The sequence below is a fragment of the Geotrypetes seraphini genome, chromosome 7 (genome assembly GCF_902459505.1).
Source record: "Geotrypetes seraphini chromosome 7, aGeoSer1.1, whole genome shotgun sequence".
NCBI lineage: Eukaryota > Metazoa > Chordata > Amphibia > Gymnophiona > Dermophiidae > Geotrypetes > Geotrypetes seraphini.
The window spans coordinates 11,055,503-11,076,753 of NC_047090.1; the positions used below are offsets into that span (position 1 = coordinate 11,055,503).

Consider the following 21,251-nt stretch of genomic DNA (forward strand, 5'->3'; position numbering starts at 1 on the left):
TGGGTATCCAAGAGTGAGAGGCTTCAAATGAGCGTGCCCCCACCTAATAAGTAAGAAGAGGCACGGGCGGGGGGTGACAATGAATGTGATGCACTAATGAGAGATGGGTATCCAAGAGTGAGAGGCTTCAAATAAGCATGCCCCCTCCTAATAAGTGAGAAGAGGCACGGGGGGGGGGGGGGGGTGACAATGAGAGAGATGGGTTTCCAAGAGTCAGAGGCTTCAAATGAGCGTGCCCCCTCCTAATAAGTGAGAAGAGGCACAGGGGGGGGGGTGACAATGAGTGTGATGCACTGAGAGACGGGTATCCAAGAGTGAGAGGCTTCAAATGAGCGTGCCCCCTCCTAATAAGTGAGAAGAGGCACGGGGGGGGGGGGGTGACAATGAGTGTGATGCACTAATGAGAGAGATGGGTCTCCAAGAGTGTGAGGTTTCAAATGAGCGTGCCCCCTCCTAAGTGAGAAGAGGCACAGAGGGGGGGGTGACAATGAGTGTGATACACTAATGAGAGATGGGTCTCCAAGAGTGAGAGGTTTCAAATGAGCGTGCCCCCTCCTAATAAGTGAGAAGAGGCATGGACGGGGTGACAATGAGTGTGATGCACTAGAGATGGGTCTCCAAGAGTGAGAGGCTTCACATGAGCATGCCCCCTCCTAATAAGAGAGAACAAGCACAGAGGGGGTGACAATGAGTGTGATGCACTAATAAGAGATGGGTATCCAAGAGTCAGAGGCTTCAAATGAGCGTGCCCCCTCCTAATATGTGAGAAGAGGCACAGGGGGGGGGGTGACAATGAGTGTGATACAGAGAGACGGGTATCCAAGAGTGAGAGGCTTCAAATGAGCGTGCCCCCTCCTAATAAGTGAGAAGAGGCACGGGGGGGGGGGGGGGTGACAATGAGTGTGATGCACTAATGAGAGAGATGGGTCTCCAAGAGTGAGAGGCTTCAAATGAGCGTGCCCCCTCCTAATAAGTGAGAAGAGGCACGGGGGGGGGGGGGTGACAATGAGTGTGATGCACTAACGAGAGAGATGGGTCTCCAAGAGTGTGAGGTTTCAAATGAGCGTGCCCCCTCCTAATAGGTGAGAGAAGAGGCACATTCCTAATGAAGCAGACTGAGGGCTCTAAAGTTTGGCAACTAAGATTTAATGGAAAAGCCACAAAGTAGAGGGAGGGAAGTCTTTCTGTAGCCAAACCCGGAGCAAAGTAAGAGGACAAGGCAAGAGGCTGAGGCGGCTGCGCAGTAAAAGGCGGGAAGGCGAGCACGACGGTTTCCTGAAGGGACCAGAATTGCCCGGGCCACGCCTCCACCTGAGCTCCTCCCCTCCCCCTTTACGTCGAGGCACTCGCTGGCTCCTCCCCAGCCCCTCCCATATCCTGACCCGCTGGACACCCTCTGGCTTCTCCCTAGAAGCTGCACCCGCCGAACCACTACTCCCAGCATGCTCCGCGAGTGCGTCTCTCAGTGCCGCCGTTCCTTCCCAGCGTGCCCTGCGCGCGAGGCCGGAAGCCGCGCTGGATGGAGCTGAGTCGGTGCTGCAGAGGTGAGGACGTGGAGACTGGCTCGGGTCCCGGGGGGCAAAAATTCACGACCCCTTCCTCTGGCTAAGCCATGTCTAAGGGGAGGGGGAGGGGAGCGGGCCAAGTAACCGTCCCCGGAAAGCGGGGGGCTGCCAAATCTCATAAAGCTCTGGTGAGAAGCCTCCCTGCTAAGAGCCCCCAGCTGGCTTCCCCTGAGCTCAACTCTTCCCCCCCCCCCCCATCCACACCTCTATTTGCCACTCAGGAAAGTAGGTGTCACCCAGTGGAGAAGTCAGAGGGGGGGGGGTGCTGGCACCCCCTCCCCTCACTACAGACGTGCCTCCCCTCCCCCATATCTCTAGCTCCGGTCCTCGAGAGCCGTATTCCAGTCTGGGTTTTCAGGATTTCCCCAATGAATATGCAGTGAAAGCAGTGCATGCAAATAGATCTCATGCATATTCATTGGGGAAATCCTGAAAACCCGACTGGCATACGGCTCTCGAGGACCGGAGTTCCCTACCCCTGCTCTAGCTATTCGTCTCTGTGAGCAACAACTTCAGCGTTTTCCTTGTGATCGCGTCGGTTCTCTCGCTGACATCACTTCTGTGTGCCCCACAAAGGAAGTGACATCAGAGGGAGAGCCTCCGGGGTCGCGATGAGCACGTTGAAGTTGTTACTCGTGGCGGTGAACAACTACAGGGAAAGGGGGCACCCACGTGGCAGGAAGGAGCGGGGGGAGGGGCGCCTCTCACCTTCACTACGCCAATGATGTCACTGTGTTGCTTTCAGGTCTCACCAGGCCATGCAACTGCAGCATTCAAAGCCAGCAATGAATTGAGCTGAACCCTCATAGGTATAGTACAGATCTTTATTTGAGGAAGGAGTAACCTAATGGTTGGAGCGACAGCCTTAGCACCCTGAGGTTATGGGTTCAAACTTCATGCTTCTTGTGACCCTTGTCACTCAGTCCTCCATTACCCCAGGTACTTTAGATAGATTGTAAGCCCACTGGGGCAGAGAGGGAAAACGCTTGAGTACCTGATTGTAAACCACTTAGATAACCTTGATAGGCAGTATATAAATACCTAATAAAATTTAAAAAAATCTTGCTTTTTCTCTATTTAGCAAGGAAAGATATGCACTAATGTGTCCATCAACTGAGCCCTGGGACAATCAGCTGAGCAATGACAGCAAAGCTGGAAGGGGGCCCCAGGAATGAAAGAAAGCTTCAAAGGTGGACACAGGACTATGGCCCGCCCTTCTTTTTCCTGGAGGCATGCTGCAAATAGGACTTTTCTCTCCAAATATTCACATCATCATATAGCTGTGTTTCTGCTCACTTTTTTCAGGTAATCTCAGAAACTTTGGGAACAATGATGGGTTTTTGGACAGGGCTGGTACATTTTGAGATGCCAGATACTTACAGATCTGTGAAGTTGCCCAGTTCTAGGAGGGAAACTTTTATTTTATTTTTTTTACCAGCTCTAGTTTTCAAATTGGAGTGGTATTTTTAGTCCTCAATTCTACCTGTTGAAATGACTTGCAGGCCCCATAATTCATCAGAATAGGTTTTCCAAAAATTCAGAACTGATAAATATCCCCCTGGTACTGGGTAACTTTGCCACTCTACATATAGGCTTGCAGAATTCAAGATCTGGCTATCAACAGAAGAAATATCATGGGGGGAGGGGGCAGGAATAGAAAGATAGCTGCTATTGCTGGGTCACAGGACTGGAAGAAGGAGCTGAGAGGGTAGGGATAGGAGGAGAGTGCCGAAAGGGAGGAGGGAAGAACAAAGAAAAAAATGAATAAAAAATAGTAGGAAAAAAAAGACCAAAATATGTTTTCCTGGCTGTTTCATCTCAAAAAGGGTACAGATAAACTGGAAAAGTTAACAAAAAAGAACTAAATAGGTTAAGACACTTCAGCATGAAGGAAATAATTCATAGATGTTCAGTGTTGTTCTAACATGGCTTGAGCCGCAAGGGAAATTACAATGAACTAAATGAAAGGCACAACTTATAAAAATTTATACAGTAGTTTCACATGTCTTCCATCTCCATTGTGCAAATCACCTTTCAAATAATTCTAGGAAATGGGACGTCCCTTGAAACAAATCGTTGGATTAAGTATTTTTTTCACATAACCCACTTGAGGGTGTAGACTTTGTTGTCCAAGAATATGATGAAGGCATCTTGTCTAGCTGGGTTTTAAAAAGATTTGGACAAGTTCCTGGAGCAAATGTCCACAGCAGGTAGACTTAGGGAAAGCCACTGATTGCTTAACCCTGAGATTGAACAACTAAGAATAGATGTGAATAAACAGGTGAAAGGAAACTCTGCAATGAGAGGGCATAGGACGAGCTCTGGAGTAATCTGAGGAAATACTTTTTTACTGAAAGGGTGGTAGATGCGTGGAACAGTCTCCCGGAAGAAGTGGTGGAGACAGAGACTGTGTCTGAATTCAAGAGGGTCTAGGATAGACAGGTGGGATCTCTCAGAGAGAGAGAGAAAGAAATAATGGTTACTGTGGATGGGCAGACTAAAGGAGCCATTTGGCCTTTATCTGCCGTCATGTTTCTATGTTTTCAGTTGATGTATCTAGATTTCCAGAAAGCTTTTGACAGAGTTCCTCATGAGAGACTCCTGAACAAATTAAAAAGTCATGGGCTAACAGATGGTGTTCTGATGTGGATTAGGAATTGGTTATTGGACAGAAAGCTAGGGTTAAATGGCCATTTTTCTCAATCGGGGAGAGTGAATAAAGGAGTGCTGCAGGGATTTGTACTGGGACCAGTGCTATTTAACACATGTATAAATGTTCTGGAGGTTCAAATAACAAGTGAGGCAATTAAATTTGAAGATGATAAAACTATCCAAAGTAGTTAAAACACTCTCGAGGACTGTGAAAAATTGCAGGAAATTGGAAGACTGGGCATCCAAATGGCAGATCCAAATTTAATGTAAACAAATGCAAAATGATGCACATTAGGAAGTATAATCCAAATCATAGTTACCACCTTAGAAGTCAGCACCCAAGAAAAAGATCTGGGTGTCATTCTAAACAATACACTGAAATCTTCTACCCAGGGTGTGGTAGTCAAAAAAGCAAACAATATGCCAGGAACATTATAATGTGTCTGTATTGCTTCATGGTGTGATCTCACTTTGAGTATTGTGTTCAGTTCTGGTTGCTGTATCACAAAAAAAATTAACGGAATTAGAAAAGGTTCAAGGAAGAAAGACTGAAATGATTAAGGGATGGAACTCCTCTCATATGAGGAAGGCTAAAGAGATTAGGGCTTTTCAGCTGGGAAAAAAGATAGTCGAAGGGGGATAGGTTTGAGGTCTACCAAATCCTGAATGGTGTAGAACAAGTAAAAGTGAATCAAAAAATTTTTTTTAATCTTTAAAAAATTACCAAGACTAGGAGACACTCAATGAAGTTGCATGGAAATATCTTAAAAACAAATAGAGGAAATATTTTTTCACTCAACGAATAGTTAAGCTCTGGAACTTATTGCCAGAGGATGTGGAAACAGTGGTTAGTGTATCTGGGTTTAAAAATGGTTAGTCTGCTATTGGGACAGACATTGGGGGAAATCACTGCTTGCACTGGGATCAGTAGCATGGACTGTTGCAACTGTTTGGGTTTCTGCCAGGTACTTGTGACTGTTGGAAGCAGGATACTGGGCTAGATGGATCATTAGTCTGACTTAGAATAGTGTGGTAGAGCTGATGACATTGTGTGATTGGTAAGGCTGGCTGGCAAGCAACAGTGGGGTGGTATACAGGCTGTGTAGTGGGGAAGTGAGAGGGGTATTGAATAATAGAAAGTAAATATGGCAGGGGTAGTGGATGATATGGAGGAAATGTGGGAAGTCGGAGTAGTGGGTGATACAGAGGAGATGGGGGAGAGCTGTCTAGTGGTGTGTGGGTGTGTGGGAAGGGTAGTGGAGATGGGGAAGGGCTTGAATCCATAGTTTTAAGCAAACTTTTGTAGGTGGAAGTTCTACCTTTGTGACTTGTAATAGACAGATAAATGTTCAGTCTCCCATTCATTTTCTCTTTTTTTATTTCAGTTATGCACTACTACATGCTTCCAGGAAGACCTTTAGTAATGTGAAAGTCAGTCTCTCCAGCCAGTGGACGTCATTCCCCTTTAATTCCTCTGTCTTTAAAGTGGAACCAGAAGAGGTAGGCACAGCAGCTAAAGCAAGAACAGCAATGCACGCCTCTTCCAGGGCTTCTAAAGTACCAGCAATTCTGTTCTTGCCTTGTGTGTCTCTATAGACGAGGTGTGTTTGAAGATTTGTGTGAGATTAAGAGCTTATCTGTTTTAATTGAAGATGGAAGCTGGGGGTTGATACAGCCTCTTGATATGCCTGTGTTTCTTGTGTTAGATATGGAGGAGCATTCACCTGTTTCCAAATACAGCCACAGCCACGCTCTTCCTAGGACTTCTGGACACCATTTTCCTCTTCTCCTATGCTGTGGTGAGTCAAGATTGCTCCAAGGTCTCTCAAATCCTGACCAGCCTGGATTCTGCCCCCTTTCTCTGACAGAACTAGGATTTGCACTGTTACTCTTTTTCTCAGGGTCTTTTTATCAGTGGAGTGATCGGGGACCGTTTGAACATGCGCTGGGTGCTGTCTTTTGGCATGTGTTCCTCGGCCCTTGTGGTAAGTGCTGGGGCTTTGGGCTCTTGCAGGGAGGGGTTTGGGCTGTCTGTGTTGCATTATTATTCCGTTGTATTAGGTGGATGTTCTTAGGATACCCCAAACCAGAGTTCCCCGTCACTTTGCTATGCTTGTTTCACTGAGCCCTATTTCTCTTGGACTGATCAGTTTGCTCTGCCATCTCTTTCTCGGTTTCACATTCATCGGGGTTCTTTCTTCTTCCACAGATGTTTGTTTTTGGCACGGTCACAGAATGGCTGCATTTCTATAACAAGATCTTCTACTGCACCCTCTGGAGTATGAATGGCCTGCTGCAGTCCACTTGCTGGCCATGTGTTGTTGCCATCATGGGCAACTGGTTTGGGAAAGCCGGGTATGCCTCTTTAGTTTTATCTTGCATGTGTGAGTGTAGTATGGGGAGGGGGGAATAGCCTTTCATTTCTAATCTCTATAAAAGTTTCCCCCCCAAAAAATTATTTAGAAAACCAAACTTAAGACTAGAGAGTTTTGAGCTGAACTGATCAACTTCTTTTTTTTTTTTTAATCTTTATTGATTTTCTTTTCTTTTTTTCTTTTAAATTCTTTATTCATTTTCACTTCAATTAACAAGTATACAATATGATATCTTATACTATACAAAATCACTTGTACATTCTTAACCATAAATCTTAAATACTTTAAATTACCCCCATCCCATCCTCCCAGCCCTCCCTATATCAATAAAATTCATTCATATATGTATTATATCCCTTCTTATTATAAAATTTCAAGTATTTAAAGGTGTCTAATCATTTGAATATTCAATCAATGGCCCCCATATCTTTCTAAACCTTTCATAATTCCCATTCTGTAAAGCAAGAACTCTTTCCATCTTATACATATAACATACTGAACTCCACCAAAAGGTATAATTGAGTCTTGTATAGTCTTTCCAATTCCTAGTGATGTGTTGAATGGCAACTCCTGTCAATATTAATAGTAATTTATTGTTAGACATTGAAATTTGACTTTTAAACCTCATTGAAGTACCAAATAAAATTGTATCATATGACAAGGCAACAAAGTTTTCTAATAGCAAATTAATTTGGGGCTGAATTGATTTCCAAAAGGCATTAATACGAGGACAGAAATAAATTAAATGATCTAAAGTCCCTGGATCCTTATTACAATGCCAGCATCTATTAGACCTAGAAGTATCTACTTTTTGTAAACAAACTGGGGTCCAAAACACTCTATGCAATAAAAACAACCATGTTTACCTCATAGATGCCGACATTGTAGACTTTAATCTCCAAGACCAAATTTGTGGCCATTGAGATGCAGAAATTTGATGCTTGATCTCAATGCTCCAAATATCCTTCAACCCAGTTTTCTTTTTTTTATTCAGATAATCTTTATTGATTTTCAAACTTCGATAGTGCAACACAAATGGTAAATCAGAAAAACTGCACAAAACACACTATTCACTATACAATTATTACATTAAATAATCACTGTTTTTAGTGTGGTCCGCTAGCAGTGTGAGATGCACTAATGGCCATTAATACACATTATTGACATTCTCGTTGTATGCATCGAGACCTATTTTCTAAAACCAGTGGCATAGTAAGGGTGATCAGAAGAATTAGAGGAAGAAGCTAGCCACTTGATAATTGCGAGCGAAAGTGGCGAAACGCGTCAGAACCCGCTGCAATGTGACAACTTCACATCAGTTATTCAAGGTATTTCATCTAAGTACTTTTTTGAAGAATTACAAACAAAAACACAGTTTAAATATTCTAAAACATTTATTTGAATCACAAAAGACTGCTATGATTGACCAAGAAAGCTGCATTTAGGGGCTTGTCCCTGTTTGTGGTTTTTCTTCCGAACACGTTAAGTTGTCATGAGGGGAGTGTAGCAATTCAAGAGGGTGTCCTATATGCTATTTTCAGTGCTGAGTCATTTGGGATTCACCCTTTTACATTTAAGCTTTACCTAGTAGTGAGTGTGGGGGTGCTATCTATTGATGGCAAACTTTGTTAAAATATATAACATCTAATATTTTCTTATAACTGTAAATTGCTTGGAACTTTGTGGAATTAAATTAAGTTTCTTTTTGAATCATCTTAGCTGTTCCTGCGATGAACATGGGTGGTTCCCCAGTTATTCAATGGCTTGTAGCTCATAAGTGCGGCTCTCTGAATCTTTAGTCAGTTAAGAACAAAGGCTCGATAATTAATTTGTGACTTTTTTTTCCAACTGTTTGATGTTACAAAGCTAGTGAGAGGATCTTACCTACATCAGTTTGCATTGACTGGTATTTCATTGTATTTTAAAGCCCGCTTTGACAGAGAAAAGGGGGGGTAGCCTTTTCTGCACTGACCATCTTTCACTCTCAGAGCTTCTACTGTTCTTGTGCTTTATCTATCATCCTCCTTGTCACAGACAATATATGGAACATAACATAAGAACATAAGAGTTGCCTCTGCCAGGTCAGACCAGAGGTCCATCGCGCCCAGCAGCCCACACCTGCGGCGGCCCATCAGGTCCATGACCTGTTAAGTGTCCCTGTCTTTCCTGTACCTATCTCTATGTCTATCTGTACCTCTCAATCCCCTTATCCTGTAGGTCAGGGGTGTCCAATGTCGGTCCTCGAGGGCCGCAATCCAGTCGGGTTTTCAGGATTTCCCCAATGAATATGCATGAGATCTATTAGCATACAATGAAAGCAGTGCATGCAAATAGATCTCATGCATATTCATTGGGGAAATCCTGAAAACCCGACTGGATTGCGGCCCTCGAGGACTGACATTGGACACCCCTGCTGTAGGTATTTATCCAAACCTTCTTTGAACCTCTGTAGCATGCCCTGCCCTACCACAGCCTCCAGGAGCGCGTTCCATGTGTCCACCACCCTCTGAGTAAAAGAAATCCTTAATTTAATTTCAAATGTTGTAGTGCATTTTCCTAATCTCAGTATCCTTGGTGACATTAATATTTGTGCTGACTTCTTCGATCTGTCTTAGTTGAAAGACCACATTGTGAATCTGCTTTTTGTCTCCCAGTTCAGAGATCTGTTGGTCTTGGGGGCCTGTTTACTTGGCCAAATTTCTGATCTCTTTTCAAACGCCCCCCCACCCCCCGAGTCTTCATTCCCAAATAGATCTGGCTGTATTTACAGTCTACTGGGCCCTAGGTAAACATACAGACATTTGTGAGCCTCCCCACCCCCCAAAATAAAAAATAAATGGATTCCCTTTTACTTCATTTCTTACTCACCCCAGAATCACAATTACTTTCCCTGCCTCCTTCTCCCCCTCCCCCCAATATCTCACCCCTCCAGAGGTAGCAAGGAAAAGTGCAGATCCTGGCTAGGACTGTTCAGCATTAATGAACATGGGGGCTAGGGAGATTTTAGGCCAGTCCTGGATTTCCGATAAAACCTATCTCAGTTTAGTACCGATTTCAATGGGTAGAATCAGGAACTACAAAGACACACCGACTTGAGATGAACTGTAACTTCAAAAAATCTCTCTGCTGAAACTGAGTAACTTGGCTCTAGAGCAGTGGGATAAAAAATATTTTATGTTTGAGAAAAGCTTCACCAAATCCACACAGAACGCAGGCAGTGTTGGGTAAAGTCCTTTAAAGCTGTCCTAAGTAACATAATAGCTGAGGCCCTTTTACTAAACCGTGTTAAGCATTTAATGTGCAGGTCACTGCGTGCTATTGGATAGCACAGAACTGTGTTAAGGGACTTTGTGGCATTTTTGTAGTGAGTTCATTTTATGTGAGGAGATTGGGTGTGGAAGGTGTGTGATTTGTGCAGAGGAAAGGCAGTTAAGGCAGGACCACTTACCACTTCCCAAACAGGAGAGCTCAGTGCTTTGCTGCTAACTCCGACCAGCGTAGGGTGCACAAATGGAATTTGTACTGCAGAGACTGTAAACCCCCAGCGGTTGCCATTGCCATCTGCAGCTCTGATTCAGGTGGCCACAGAATGAGGGCTCCCCCCTTGGTTTTTTGGGGCGTGATACAGGACTGGTTTGCCTTTATCTTCTCCCAAGGCATGGAAGGCCAAATGCTCTAACCATTAGGTTGTTCATCTGCTGTGTGTGGTGCAGTGGTTAGAGCTACAGCCTCGGCACCCTGAGGTTGTGGGTTCTATTCCCGCACTGCTCCTTGTGACCTTGGGCAAGTCACTTAATCTCCCATTGCCCCAGGTACATTAGATAGAGTGTGAGCCCGCCGGGACAGATAATAATAATAATAATAATTTATTTCTTACATACTGTTATACCGTGAAGTTCGAAGCGGTTTACAATAAAGATACATTTTGACAGTACATGGGATACAAGTGGATTACAATACAAGTGGTTTACTATAAAGATGCATTTTGTCAGTGCATGAGATTCAAGGTGGAAAGTATAAGTTAATTTCGGACCTTGGATTGGGGGGCGAGGTGTGGAAGAGGGTCGTGGCGAGGAAGAGTTGAGTATGGGAATTTAAAATTTGTTAAACAATTGAGTTTTCAGGGATTTTCTAAAGTCTGCATATGCCTCAAGTATGCGTTTTCCAAGCCATGTGTTTAGCCTAGCTGCCTGGAATGATAGGGAAAAATGCTTGAGTACCTGTAATCTGCATAGAATTGTAGGATATGCGGAACATAAATTAATAAAAATAAAATCTGTAGCTACCATGTGCTAAAGTCCTGTCTTAAGCTGTGCTAACGGCATATTTTAGTGTGTGGGCACATCTTTACCAGTGGACTTCTCCATTCCAGCCCAAATTTATGACACAAATTTATGTATGTGTCCATATTAGAAGACCATGAAGGGGCGTCCCTCATCATGTGGCACCTGGAGTCCACTCTGACTCGAGCGCACATGTGAATCTGGAGCTGTAGTTATACCATGACAACCACTGGGACATTTCCATTAGTGCAACCCACCCTGTTTGGAATTAGCATGGAAGCACTGAGCACCTCCCATTCAACTCTCAGATTTGCTGCCAAATGATTTTTCTCAGTTCTCTCCCAACAATTCCCCTCCCTCGGACACTCACTGCTTCCACTCACTTCATCCAGAAGCGAGAGGAAGATTCTCAAAACTTCATGATAAAATCCAAAGGGCTGCAACTGAGGTCACTATTGTAACGATTTCAAAAAGGTGAGTCATTCATGGATGTTCTTGAAGGCTTGCTAAATGTACTTGTGTTGCTGATAGTAGCGATCAGCACGTGCGCAGAATACACCCACATATTTTTTATAAAACCCCCACCAAACCAAATCGAAGATCGGCAGGAGAGATCGCCACGCTCGCACAACCTCCAGACACCCACCCCTGGCAGCAGGACGGAAGCCCACTCACTCCTGCCCCTCTCTACCTTATTCACAAAGTCCAGCTGGAAGGACGCCTAGCTGCTAGGCTCGCTCTTACAAACGGTGCATCCTGATTGGCCCAGGCACTCTCTGCTTTGTCTTATTTGGCCCCTTCCCTGTGGAATTCTATCTCTTGTAAAATTTAAAACTACTCTCAAGACCTATTATGCATCTGGTTGTACCTTGGATCAGTGCCAGCTGTTACCTGGTCCCTCGTTGCCCTTTGTCCCTGATTCCTGCATTGTATGACTCTCATATCCTGCCTCTTCTTTTGCACTGTATTATGGGTCTTGGCCTTTTTTAGTGTTCACCAGGTATAGAAAAAAAATGCCGATGAACTAAACAATCAGTGTTCTTAAACCTGCACTCTGAAAACATTCTCTCAAAATTGGTTCTGCTGAGATTGTAGGTTTAAGAATTTCAGTTTAGCTTGTGCCTCTCTTTAGTAGTTCAAGGTGAGTTTCTTGTCCCCAGAGGGTTTACAATGGAGAGATTAAATGGCTGTCACAAGGAGTGCTGGTGAGATTTAAACCTCGGCTGCCATGGTTCTGGACCCACTGCTCGAATCATTGGGTTTCTTGTCCACTGTGTGTTATCTACCTCCTCTTTTATCAGATTAGCATCCCATACTGAAGAAATGCCCCTCTGTGGATGGCCAAGTGAAGCCATTGCAGTGACATCCGTGTGTGCTTTCCATATGCATCATTCAGCGGTCATAAGTACATAGGCATTGCTGTACTGGGATAGACTGAAGGCCCATCTTGCGCAGTGTCCTTTTTCCAGCAGTGGCTCTCTAGTACTGGCTGCTTGGGAAAATTCATGCACTAGCATTAAGAAGGTGAAGAGAATAAACAAGTCATGGGTTTCCTGCAGTTCTTGATTCAGGGCAGGGAACAGTTAGCAAAACCACACCGGGTGATTTCCCAGAGTTTGGAGGGGATGCCATGTCTAGTCTATAGCTGTGGAGCTTGTTTTCCCTTTCTTCAATTGCTGAATTGGACCAGGTGCTCTCCTTTCTCATATCCTTCATCCTCAGAAGGAGCTATTGGGACTCTCACCACCAAGACACTGGCTCTTCATGCAGAACCGCTGGCCCCGGCAGCGACTCTGAGGTGTTGCATCATCATGGCAGGTCACTTGTGTGACCTGCACTGCTGCTGCCAAGTGATATCAGGGAAAGTGGACGCGGCAGCGCAGATGATGAGACTCTTTATGTGCAGTCAAAAGCAGAAGAGCAGCGGAGGAGGTGGGGAAAGAGAGAGTCCCTTCCATTGCTTCCATTTTGAAATTAAAAATGGTTCCCCTAGGTTGCAAAGATCCTCTTTCTGGCAGAACACCTCCTCTGTGCGTTTCTTAGGGATTACTTGTCCTGCCTCATCTATGACCTCTTTTCTGTTCTTCCAGGAGGGGTTTCATCTTTGGGCTCTGGAGTGCTTGTGCATCAGTGGGCAACATCCTGGGTGCATTTCTCGCTTCTTCTGTTCTGCTGTACGGCTATGAGGTGGGTGTGATCAGGGCTGGTGATGCATAACAGAAATCCACCTGGAAAGCATGAGGCCTTGCTGATGTGTTAAATATGATCTCCATGTTTACAGTATATTTTCTCCCTTGACTGTACGTGATCTTGACATGTTCTACAAGTTGGAGGTGCCCATGGCAAAGGCAAATCAAGATTTGAACAGTTTAGACAGAAAGAGGTTTATGTGCTGGCATCTGGAATCAGCATACCCCATCTACTCTCTAATATCGGAGTGGCGCTATGCCCTAACCCTCCCTAGGCCACGTTCTTGGGATTCCTGCTGCATATCTCTCCCACAGGTCCAGCTTGCTTTTCAGTGGGTGCAGCCAGTGCTGATCACCAACATGTCTCTCTCACTGGAGAAGCCCAGGAAAGAGACTTCAGTTCCCCTCTGACTCCAGTCTCTGTCTCCCCACACCATTCTGTCACTCTCCTCACCTCCTCCCCAAGGGTAAGGTCAGGGCTTCAGATTATATGTACGGTCTGAGGGCAGATATGAAAACCGTCTTTTCTAAATTCTCAGTACTCCTTCCTAGTGACGACATCAGTTCAGTTTGCTGGAGGTCTGATCGTCGTCTTTGGTCTCCTGACGTCGCCGAAGGAAGTGGGTAAGTGACTCTACCTGTGAACACTACAGGGGTGAAATCTCATATCCCATCGTATTATGCTAAAGCCTCTGATTTCACTTTCTTTAGAGATAAAAGCATTTCCAAGAGTTTACGCCTCACTTAGGACCTGCTCAGCCTGACTCAGACTTTGTAAAAAGATCCATGGTGTAAGCTGTGGTCCTCTACAAGTCATTTTTACTTTTTAAACCCCACATTTTGCCTTGATTCTCTGGGTTGTAGGGAGTCATTTTTCTCTCTATGCTGAGGTCCTTAAACTATTGTCATTCAATGGTCGTCTTATCAATGAAATTGGAGTCTTTAGTGATGACAAATTCTTCGATGCAAGCAAGTTTGACTTCTGTTTCTCCTGAAGGCAACATTCTTGTAGCAAATGAAGGACATTATTTAGAAATTATTTTAGATGCTACTCTTGATGTGAAAATGGTGAGAGCAGATTTACTCAGATTAAGGATGTAGGGTCTTAAATGCTGTTTTGGATTTCAAAACTTCTGAACGGTTGTTTAGAAGTTTGCCTTGTATAGATTATTGCAATATTGTAGTCGCAGGGAGGGCTGTATATGAAATTTTAAATAAACCATAAACTTTGAATTAAGGAAAATAGATCATATTTCTTGAAATTGCAGAAACTTCATTAGCTGTTGGTTAATTGCTAATCAGTTCATATTTATTTGTAATTCATAAAATTTAGTGGTGAAATGAAAACAGAATTGAGAGCTGTGGTAAACGACAAGAGAATTGCTTCTTGTTCTTCGCTCATTCAAGCGTGCGAGGTTAGTGCAAGAACAGGGAGCTCTGTCTGTTGCCGGACCTCAGCAATGCTATTTGAGTGAGTTTTTTTGTTTTACTGTTTCAGAAAATGCTAAAACATAAAATGTTTACTACGTTTTTCATTAACATTTTAGAAGTGTGAATATGTTCTACTAGGTATATTTTTGTTAGTTAGAAGACCTGGATAAGTGAGGTATAAATGCAATAAGCGGATTTTCAGTGTTCAGGATACATTTGAATTTTGCAGATTTCTAATGCTCCAACCATAGAAATAGAAACATAGAAATAGACGGCAGATAAGGGCCACGGCCCACCTAGTCTGCCCACCCTGATGTCCCTCCCCTATCTTTGCCCTGTGAATAGATCCCTTGTGCCGATCCCATTTGGCCTTAAAATCAGGCACGCTGCTGGCTTCAATCACCTGCAGTGGAAGACTATTCCAGCGATCAACCACCCTTTCAGTGAAAAATAATTTCCGGGTGTCACCTCGTAGTTTCCCGCCCCTGATTTTCCACGGATGCCCTCTTGTTATCGTGGGTCCCTTGAAAAAGAAGATATCTTCCTCCGCCTCGATGCGGCCCGTAAGATACTTGAACGTCTCGATCATGTCCCCCCTCTCTCTGCGCTCCTCGAGCGAGTATAGCTGTAATTTGTCAAGCCGTTCATCATATGGGAGATCCATGATGACCAAAAGTGGTGACAACCAAGGGGCGGGATGAAAGCTGGCTCCGGAGTCCTCCAGAAGAACAGATTCAATGAACGTTCCAAAGTGCCAGCCAGTGATTTCAAAGTGATTCCAGTGGCCACGCTTGAAGGCGCAGACCTAGAGACTAAAGGCTGCAGTTGCTGTTCAGAGCGTCGTGAGCTCCACTTCACCTGGCAGAGATTAAGAGCATTCAAATATTTCTTCTGCTCAGAGTATAATTTTCAATTATCACAAAATCCGCTGATATAAACCAAGAAAAATGGGTAGCACTGCAATCAAATTGCCACAACCCTACAAACGAGGGAAATAACGTTATTTAAATGTATATAAAAATAGATAAATGTGAGGCCTCGGTGCAATAGTAAAAGCTATGATGCGCTGATTACCAGTGCTCCTGACTTAACATATTGGAGCGGGACTCTCTCTCCCAAGCCACGTTGGGCACCATCATAGGCCCCACATGTGCACAAATAATAATGAATGCTAATAAAATCAATAATAATAATAATAACTTTATTTTTCTATATCGCCATAGTCAGGCGACTTCTAGGCGGTTTACATTGTAAGAAGGCTGGACATTCAGCGAATAACAAAAGGTCTTAATACAATACAATACAATAAGTCAAATACTATACAATAATCTAACTGGGAAACTTACGTACTAGTTGGAGTTCTATGGGTTATGAGTACCTGAATATTTAGTACTTACATATTAATTGGAGTTCTATGGGTAGAGACTACCTGAATACATGAAAGGAGCTTCTTGAGAGCAAGAAAAGGTGTTTACAGGGGGGAAGTCCTAGTGAGGGAGGGGACAGTTTTAGTCAATGAATTTGGCGAAAAGGGTGGTTTTGATCGATTTTCGGAATGCACTGTATGTCAGATTGGGTTCGTTTATGTAGTTTTTCAGCCAAACTTGCTGTCTGTTCGCTTGGAACTTAAAGTGCTAAGTGCAAGAAATAATTTAAGTTAACGAGCTATCAACGTTTCAAGATTAAAGCTCAAAGCCAGCAAGATGTGTGAACTTATTTGCGGTAACTGCCTGATGAATTCATGTCCGTCATTCTCAAAAAGTTTTTTTTTTAAATTTCCATTCATTATTATTTGTGCCCATATGGGGGCCTATGATGGTGCCCAGCGTGGCTTGAGAGAGAGTCCCAGGCATTTGATTCCAAAGCACAGCTGTGTCGGGTCACTGTGAACATTTTGAAATCTTGGAACATTCAATAAATCTGTTCTCCTGGTGGACACCTGAGCCAACTTTCATCCCTCCATTGGGTGTAAGTTTTAAGCCTCAACCAAAAGTGTTATGATTGCAGTTGATAGACCTCTGCCCTCTCTTTTAGCCCTATGTGCATGTGCATACATGCATAGTTTACAGGGAACCCTGCTTTTTTTTTTTCCTGCAAGGAAATCTCTCTTCCTGTATTGCAGGTTTTCCAGAGCCTGCAGAAGAGGATGAGAATGCTGGTTCTGAAGAAGATGCACACAGGCCTCTCATAATCAACTCTGACAGTGATGAAGATGAGCAAAATCATTCTGTTGAGGCTTCTGACCTAGTCAGACAGCCTCAGGCCATTGGATTTTTGCAGGCCTGCTGTTTGCCGGGTGTTTTGCTGGTGAGTATCTTTATTCATATAGTTAAAGAAATGCTCCAGATTCTGCTAGTTTTAAGAAAGGTTTGGACAATTTCCTGGAGGAAAAGTCCAGAGTCTGTTATTGAGACAGACATGGGGGAAGCCACTGCTTGCCCTGGAATGTTGCTACTCCTTGGGTTTTGACCAGGTACTAGGGACCTGGATTGAGAACGGGCTACTGGGCTTGATGGACCATTGGTCTGACCTGGTAGGGCTATTCTTATGCTGCTCTACTTCTGGCCTTTGGAGACACTTGCAGAGGACTTGGTTGGGGCATAGGTACACGTTGCAGGGCTATGACTGGTGTGAATCTTTTCTTGCAGTACTCTCTGGCATACGCTTGTCTGAAACTAGTGAATTACTCATTTTTCTTCTGGCTGCCCTTCTACTTGAGTAATAACTTTGACTGGAAAGAGGCCGAGGCAGACCAGCTCTCAATTTGGTATGATGTTGGTGGAATTATAGGTATGTCACATGTCACTCTACATTGTAAATGTCCTTCCTCTCCCTCAACACTTTTTTAGAGCTGTCTTGGTACCACTGTCCTCCCTCAACCTTGAACTACGTTGACCTCTGCCCTAGAGTGATCATTTCAAAACTGCACTCTGCCATTGGATAATCGTGAAAGGAAATGGTTAGCTACTGGCATGATAAAGCATCCATGCAAAATGTCTTTTTTTTTTTTTTTGCAAGGTGGGACAGTGCAAGGATTAATCTCGGACATGCTGGGGAAGAGGGCCCCAGTGCTGACCGTCAGTCTTGTCCTAGCTGTGGGAGCTCTTTATGGCTACAGCCGTGAGTATACTGGTTTCACTGGAAGATAGTTCAGCCTCTCAAACCCCAAAGAGGGCAGGTTTTCAGGAGACCTAATCCAGGCTACTGAGCATAAAAAAATATCAAATAAAGCAGGATCTCCTATCTTTTGCAGGAAAGCTTAGTTTGAAGGGTAAGGGAGATATGATAGAAACATTCAAATATTTAGCAGAGTTTAACAAACAAGTACAATAATGGCATTTTCCACAGAAAATTAAATTTCTGGACAAGGAATCATGATATGAAATTGGAGGAAATATCTCTGCCTACGGTATGTTTTCACAAGGATGTTTGATGCAGAGGGTGGTTAAGAGAGCTGGGGGAAGGGGAATAGCAAAGCTTCCCAAGCAACGCACAGTGGCAGTGGAGCTTTGCTACATTCCCAGGGGGCTTAGGGTAGGCAGGAAGTGATCTGCAGCAGACAGTCAAGCTGAGAGAAGTGCCAATGAAAAAGAGAAAAGAGTCACGAGTTCAAGATGCTTTGCTAATGTGATCATCCTTTCCTTCAGAAGAGTCTCTGTTCATTTTCCCACCACTGAAGTCGGACTAACCTGTCGTCTTTATTAGAAGCTCTAAGTACATTCGCCCTTCCCTCTTCAACCTCTGAAGGAAGAAGTCCTCTCGCAGGCTTCTAAATATCCCAGGAATATCCCAGTTGCTTCACTTTTCATAGTTCCATAATAGTAAATGGTATCTGTTTAACAAGCAGCATTCCTCCTCCAATCCCTTCACTGAAATACTGGACACAAATATTTCTTTAGCATTTGGGGGTTTTTCCTTGTCCTGTGCAACATGTTTCTCCTTGTCTCCTCTTCCTCTTACAGTCCTTTCTCTAGCTTGCTGGAAATAAATGTTGTCACTTTGCTTTACTCTGGGCTTTTTAAGTCTCTGCAAACGGACTCAAGCTCCTCACTCAGCCTGTTAATTCAAGAATAGTTTCACACTTTTCTTAAAGTCTGGGACTCCTTTTACTAAATGCTGTTAGAGGATTTTAGCATGGGTCAGCAAGGTAAGTGCTTCCTATGAGCATTGGAGCATTTACCTTCCCAGCCTGCGCTAAAATCCTCTAGCGCCATTTGGTAAAACCCAGCGCTAGTTGTTAATGTTTCTAGCTGCAGATATGTTTAAGCTTTAGTAGTTTAGACCTTAGACCTTGGGTTACCGTTAGCCTTTCTGAACCATGTCCTCGGGTCACAGTCAGTTCGGATTTCCACTGTGACATGCTTGATGTAAATTTGCGGTGACGGGACAAAAGCACACCGGACAAAGCTGCGCCGATATTAGAGAGCAGACAATTGAGTGCAAGACTCCAGCGCACCACCATAAAAGTTTATTTTAAAGAGCTGCGAGGGGGAGTGAGGGGACCCCCTCACTTTACTTAATAGTGTTCACACTGCCACTGGCTGCTGTTGGGGGAGTGCAGGGGGGTGCAACCTCCCACATTATACAGAAAACTTAACTTTTCCCCTAAAATAGAGGGAAAAAGTTAAGTTTTTTCTATAATGGGGGGTTCCAACCCCCCCCCAACGGCAGTGCGAACACTATTAAGTAAACTGGGGGGTTCCCCCCTCACACACCCTGTTGGAGCTTTTTAAAATTAACTTTTACGGCGGCACGCTGGAGTCTTGCGCTCAATTGTCTGCTCTCTAATGTCGGCGTGCACTACCTCATGCATATTCATGTAGGCATCCTGAAATCTTTTATTTTTTTATATTTAGATTTTTATTAGTTTCTCAGAATATAAAAAATACGACACAAATTCAAGATTACATCTCACAGAATACAGCAATAATCACCCACAGTATGCTAAACAAACAAGTCCTCTACACCCCCCACCCCCCCTGGACAGCAGAGATCTACCCCATATTACAACATAGGTCTCATACCTCCCCCTCCCCATCTGCTATTTCCCCCAGGAGAAAGCAGGAGTAGATAACAGTAATGAAACATTAAAGAGCATCCAATTTGTTCCCCAACAATTTCCAAGTATATTCTTGAGATGCATAATAATAACGTCGTTTAGCCATAGATATTTCCATTCTCCTCATGGACACAAAGCGGTTAATCCATTCAGCATGAGAGGAGCCAGAAATACTTTTCCAATGGTTCGCTACTCAGCACTTCGCCGCAGCTAAACCTAGACGAAGAAGCTTAGTTTGCCATTTAAGTTCCTGGATATTATACAAATCCAATAAACAACTTTGGGGTGTAAATCCCAGAGGCCTCCCCAAGAGATCAGACAATGAACATAAGAACATAAGCATCGCCTCTGCCGAGTCAGACCAAAGGTCCATCGTGCCCAGCAGTCCGCTCTCGCGGTGGCCCCCTAGGTCAGTGACCTGCAAGTGATCCTCTACTGAAGACATTTTGTCCTGTATAGTACCCCCTCTATCTATATCCCTCAATCCCCTTTTCCTTTAGGAACCTGTCCAACCCCTTCTTGAAACCCAAAATCGTTCTCTGCTCTACCACCTCCTCTGGAAGTGCAGTGGAATGTTTGTACTACTTTCCTCCAAAGAGGACTAAAGAGGGAACACTCCCACCAAATGTGTAGGAAAGTACCCACTGAAGCATGACATCTCCAATACTGATTAGTCACCTCAGGGAACATTCGATGCAGTCGCTCAGGTGTATAGTACCAGCATGTAAGCATTTTCTTGGACAAGAACACAGGAGGACACTTCCCCACATATGACCCCCCCATTCTTTAGATGAAAATGTCTGCCCGAAGTCCCCTTCCCAATGCCTCGTATAGGGAAACTGATGGAAAGTATGTCCCGTCCAATACTGATAAAGGACTGAGATAGGTCTAGAGACCTTCTGTATCACCAGCCACAAATTCTCAAAATGTTCCTGCAAGACAGGGGATCTAGATCCCCAGCCCTGAGTAAGCATAAAATGACGAGCCTGAAATAAGCCAAGTAGTCCCCATCAGGCAGCCCATACTTCCTCTGAAGTAGTGCAAAAAAAAAAAAAAAAAATCACCCCCTCCATCCCCAACAAAATGTAACCAGCCTTTTCTGGGCCCATTGACGAAAAACTTTATTATCCCTCCCTGCTGGAAATTGAAGCTCATCCATTATGGGCGCCAAGGAGGACACTAAAGCACCATTCCCCAATTTATCCCTTACCCATTTCCACAACACAATTAGGTGCTGAAGAAATGGGTTATCAATAATAATAATAACAGTTTATATACCGCAGTACTGTGAAGTTCTATGCGGTTTACAAAAGATTAAAAGGAGATACAAAATGATTGAACTTAAGAGAGGTGAAAAAGAGTGAGAAATAGGTCAACTGCCCTAACCCAATTGTGAAGCGTACCCAAACCCCAAAGCCTATGCTTCAGCAGACCCGGACCCCCACTAGCTTGTTCCAGTTGCACTCCAGGTTTAAATTCCCCTATTGCCCAATCTAGTACCAATCGAAGTTGAGCTGAGTAAAAGTTCCAAAATAAATTTGGGACCCTTCTACCGCCCACTTCCCTAGCTGCCCGCATCAATTTTTGGGAAATTCAAGGCGGTTTCCATTGCCAAATAAATCTCCGCAACTCAGCATTCAAACCCTTCAACTTAGCTGGGGGCACTGAAACAGGTAGAGTTTGGAAAAGAAACAATA

General features: G+C 44.0%; 1 protein-coding gene across 2 annotated transcripts in view; it reads left to right on the forward strand.

Annotated features, from left to right (window-relative positions):
- The first annotated feature begins 1,399 nt into the window (after positions 1–1,399).
- SLC37A3 (solute carrier family 37 member 3) overlaps positions 1,400–21,251 on the forward strand; it is a 32,755-nt gene continuing 12,903 nt past the window's right edge. The window contains exons 1-11 of one of the 2 annotated variants that reach the window (XM_033952554.1): positions 1,400–1,544; positions 2,647–2,870; positions 5,603–5,717; positions 5,924–6,016; positions 6,119–6,202; positions 6,427–6,572; positions 12,966–13,062; positions 13,604–13,688; positions 16,618–16,802; positions 17,144–17,285; positions 17,514–17,615. In XM_033952554.1, coding sequence (XP_033808445.1) covers positions 2,737–2,870; positions 5,603–5,717; positions 5,924–6,016; positions 6,119–6,202; positions 6,427–6,572; positions 12,966–13,062; positions 13,604–13,688; positions 16,618–16,802; positions 17,144–17,285; positions 17,514–17,615 — 1,183 coding nt within the window. In that variant the 5' untranslated portion in view covers positions 1,400–1,544; positions 2,647–2,736. Of the gene's footprint in view, positions 1,545–2,646; positions 2,871–5,596; positions 5,718–5,923; positions 6,017–6,118; positions 6,203–6,426; positions 6,573–12,965; positions 13,063–13,603; positions 13,689–16,617; positions 16,803–17,143; positions 17,286–17,513; positions 17,616–21,251 lie in introns of those variants that run through there. The other variant, XM_033952555.1, reaches the window with a different exon arrangement.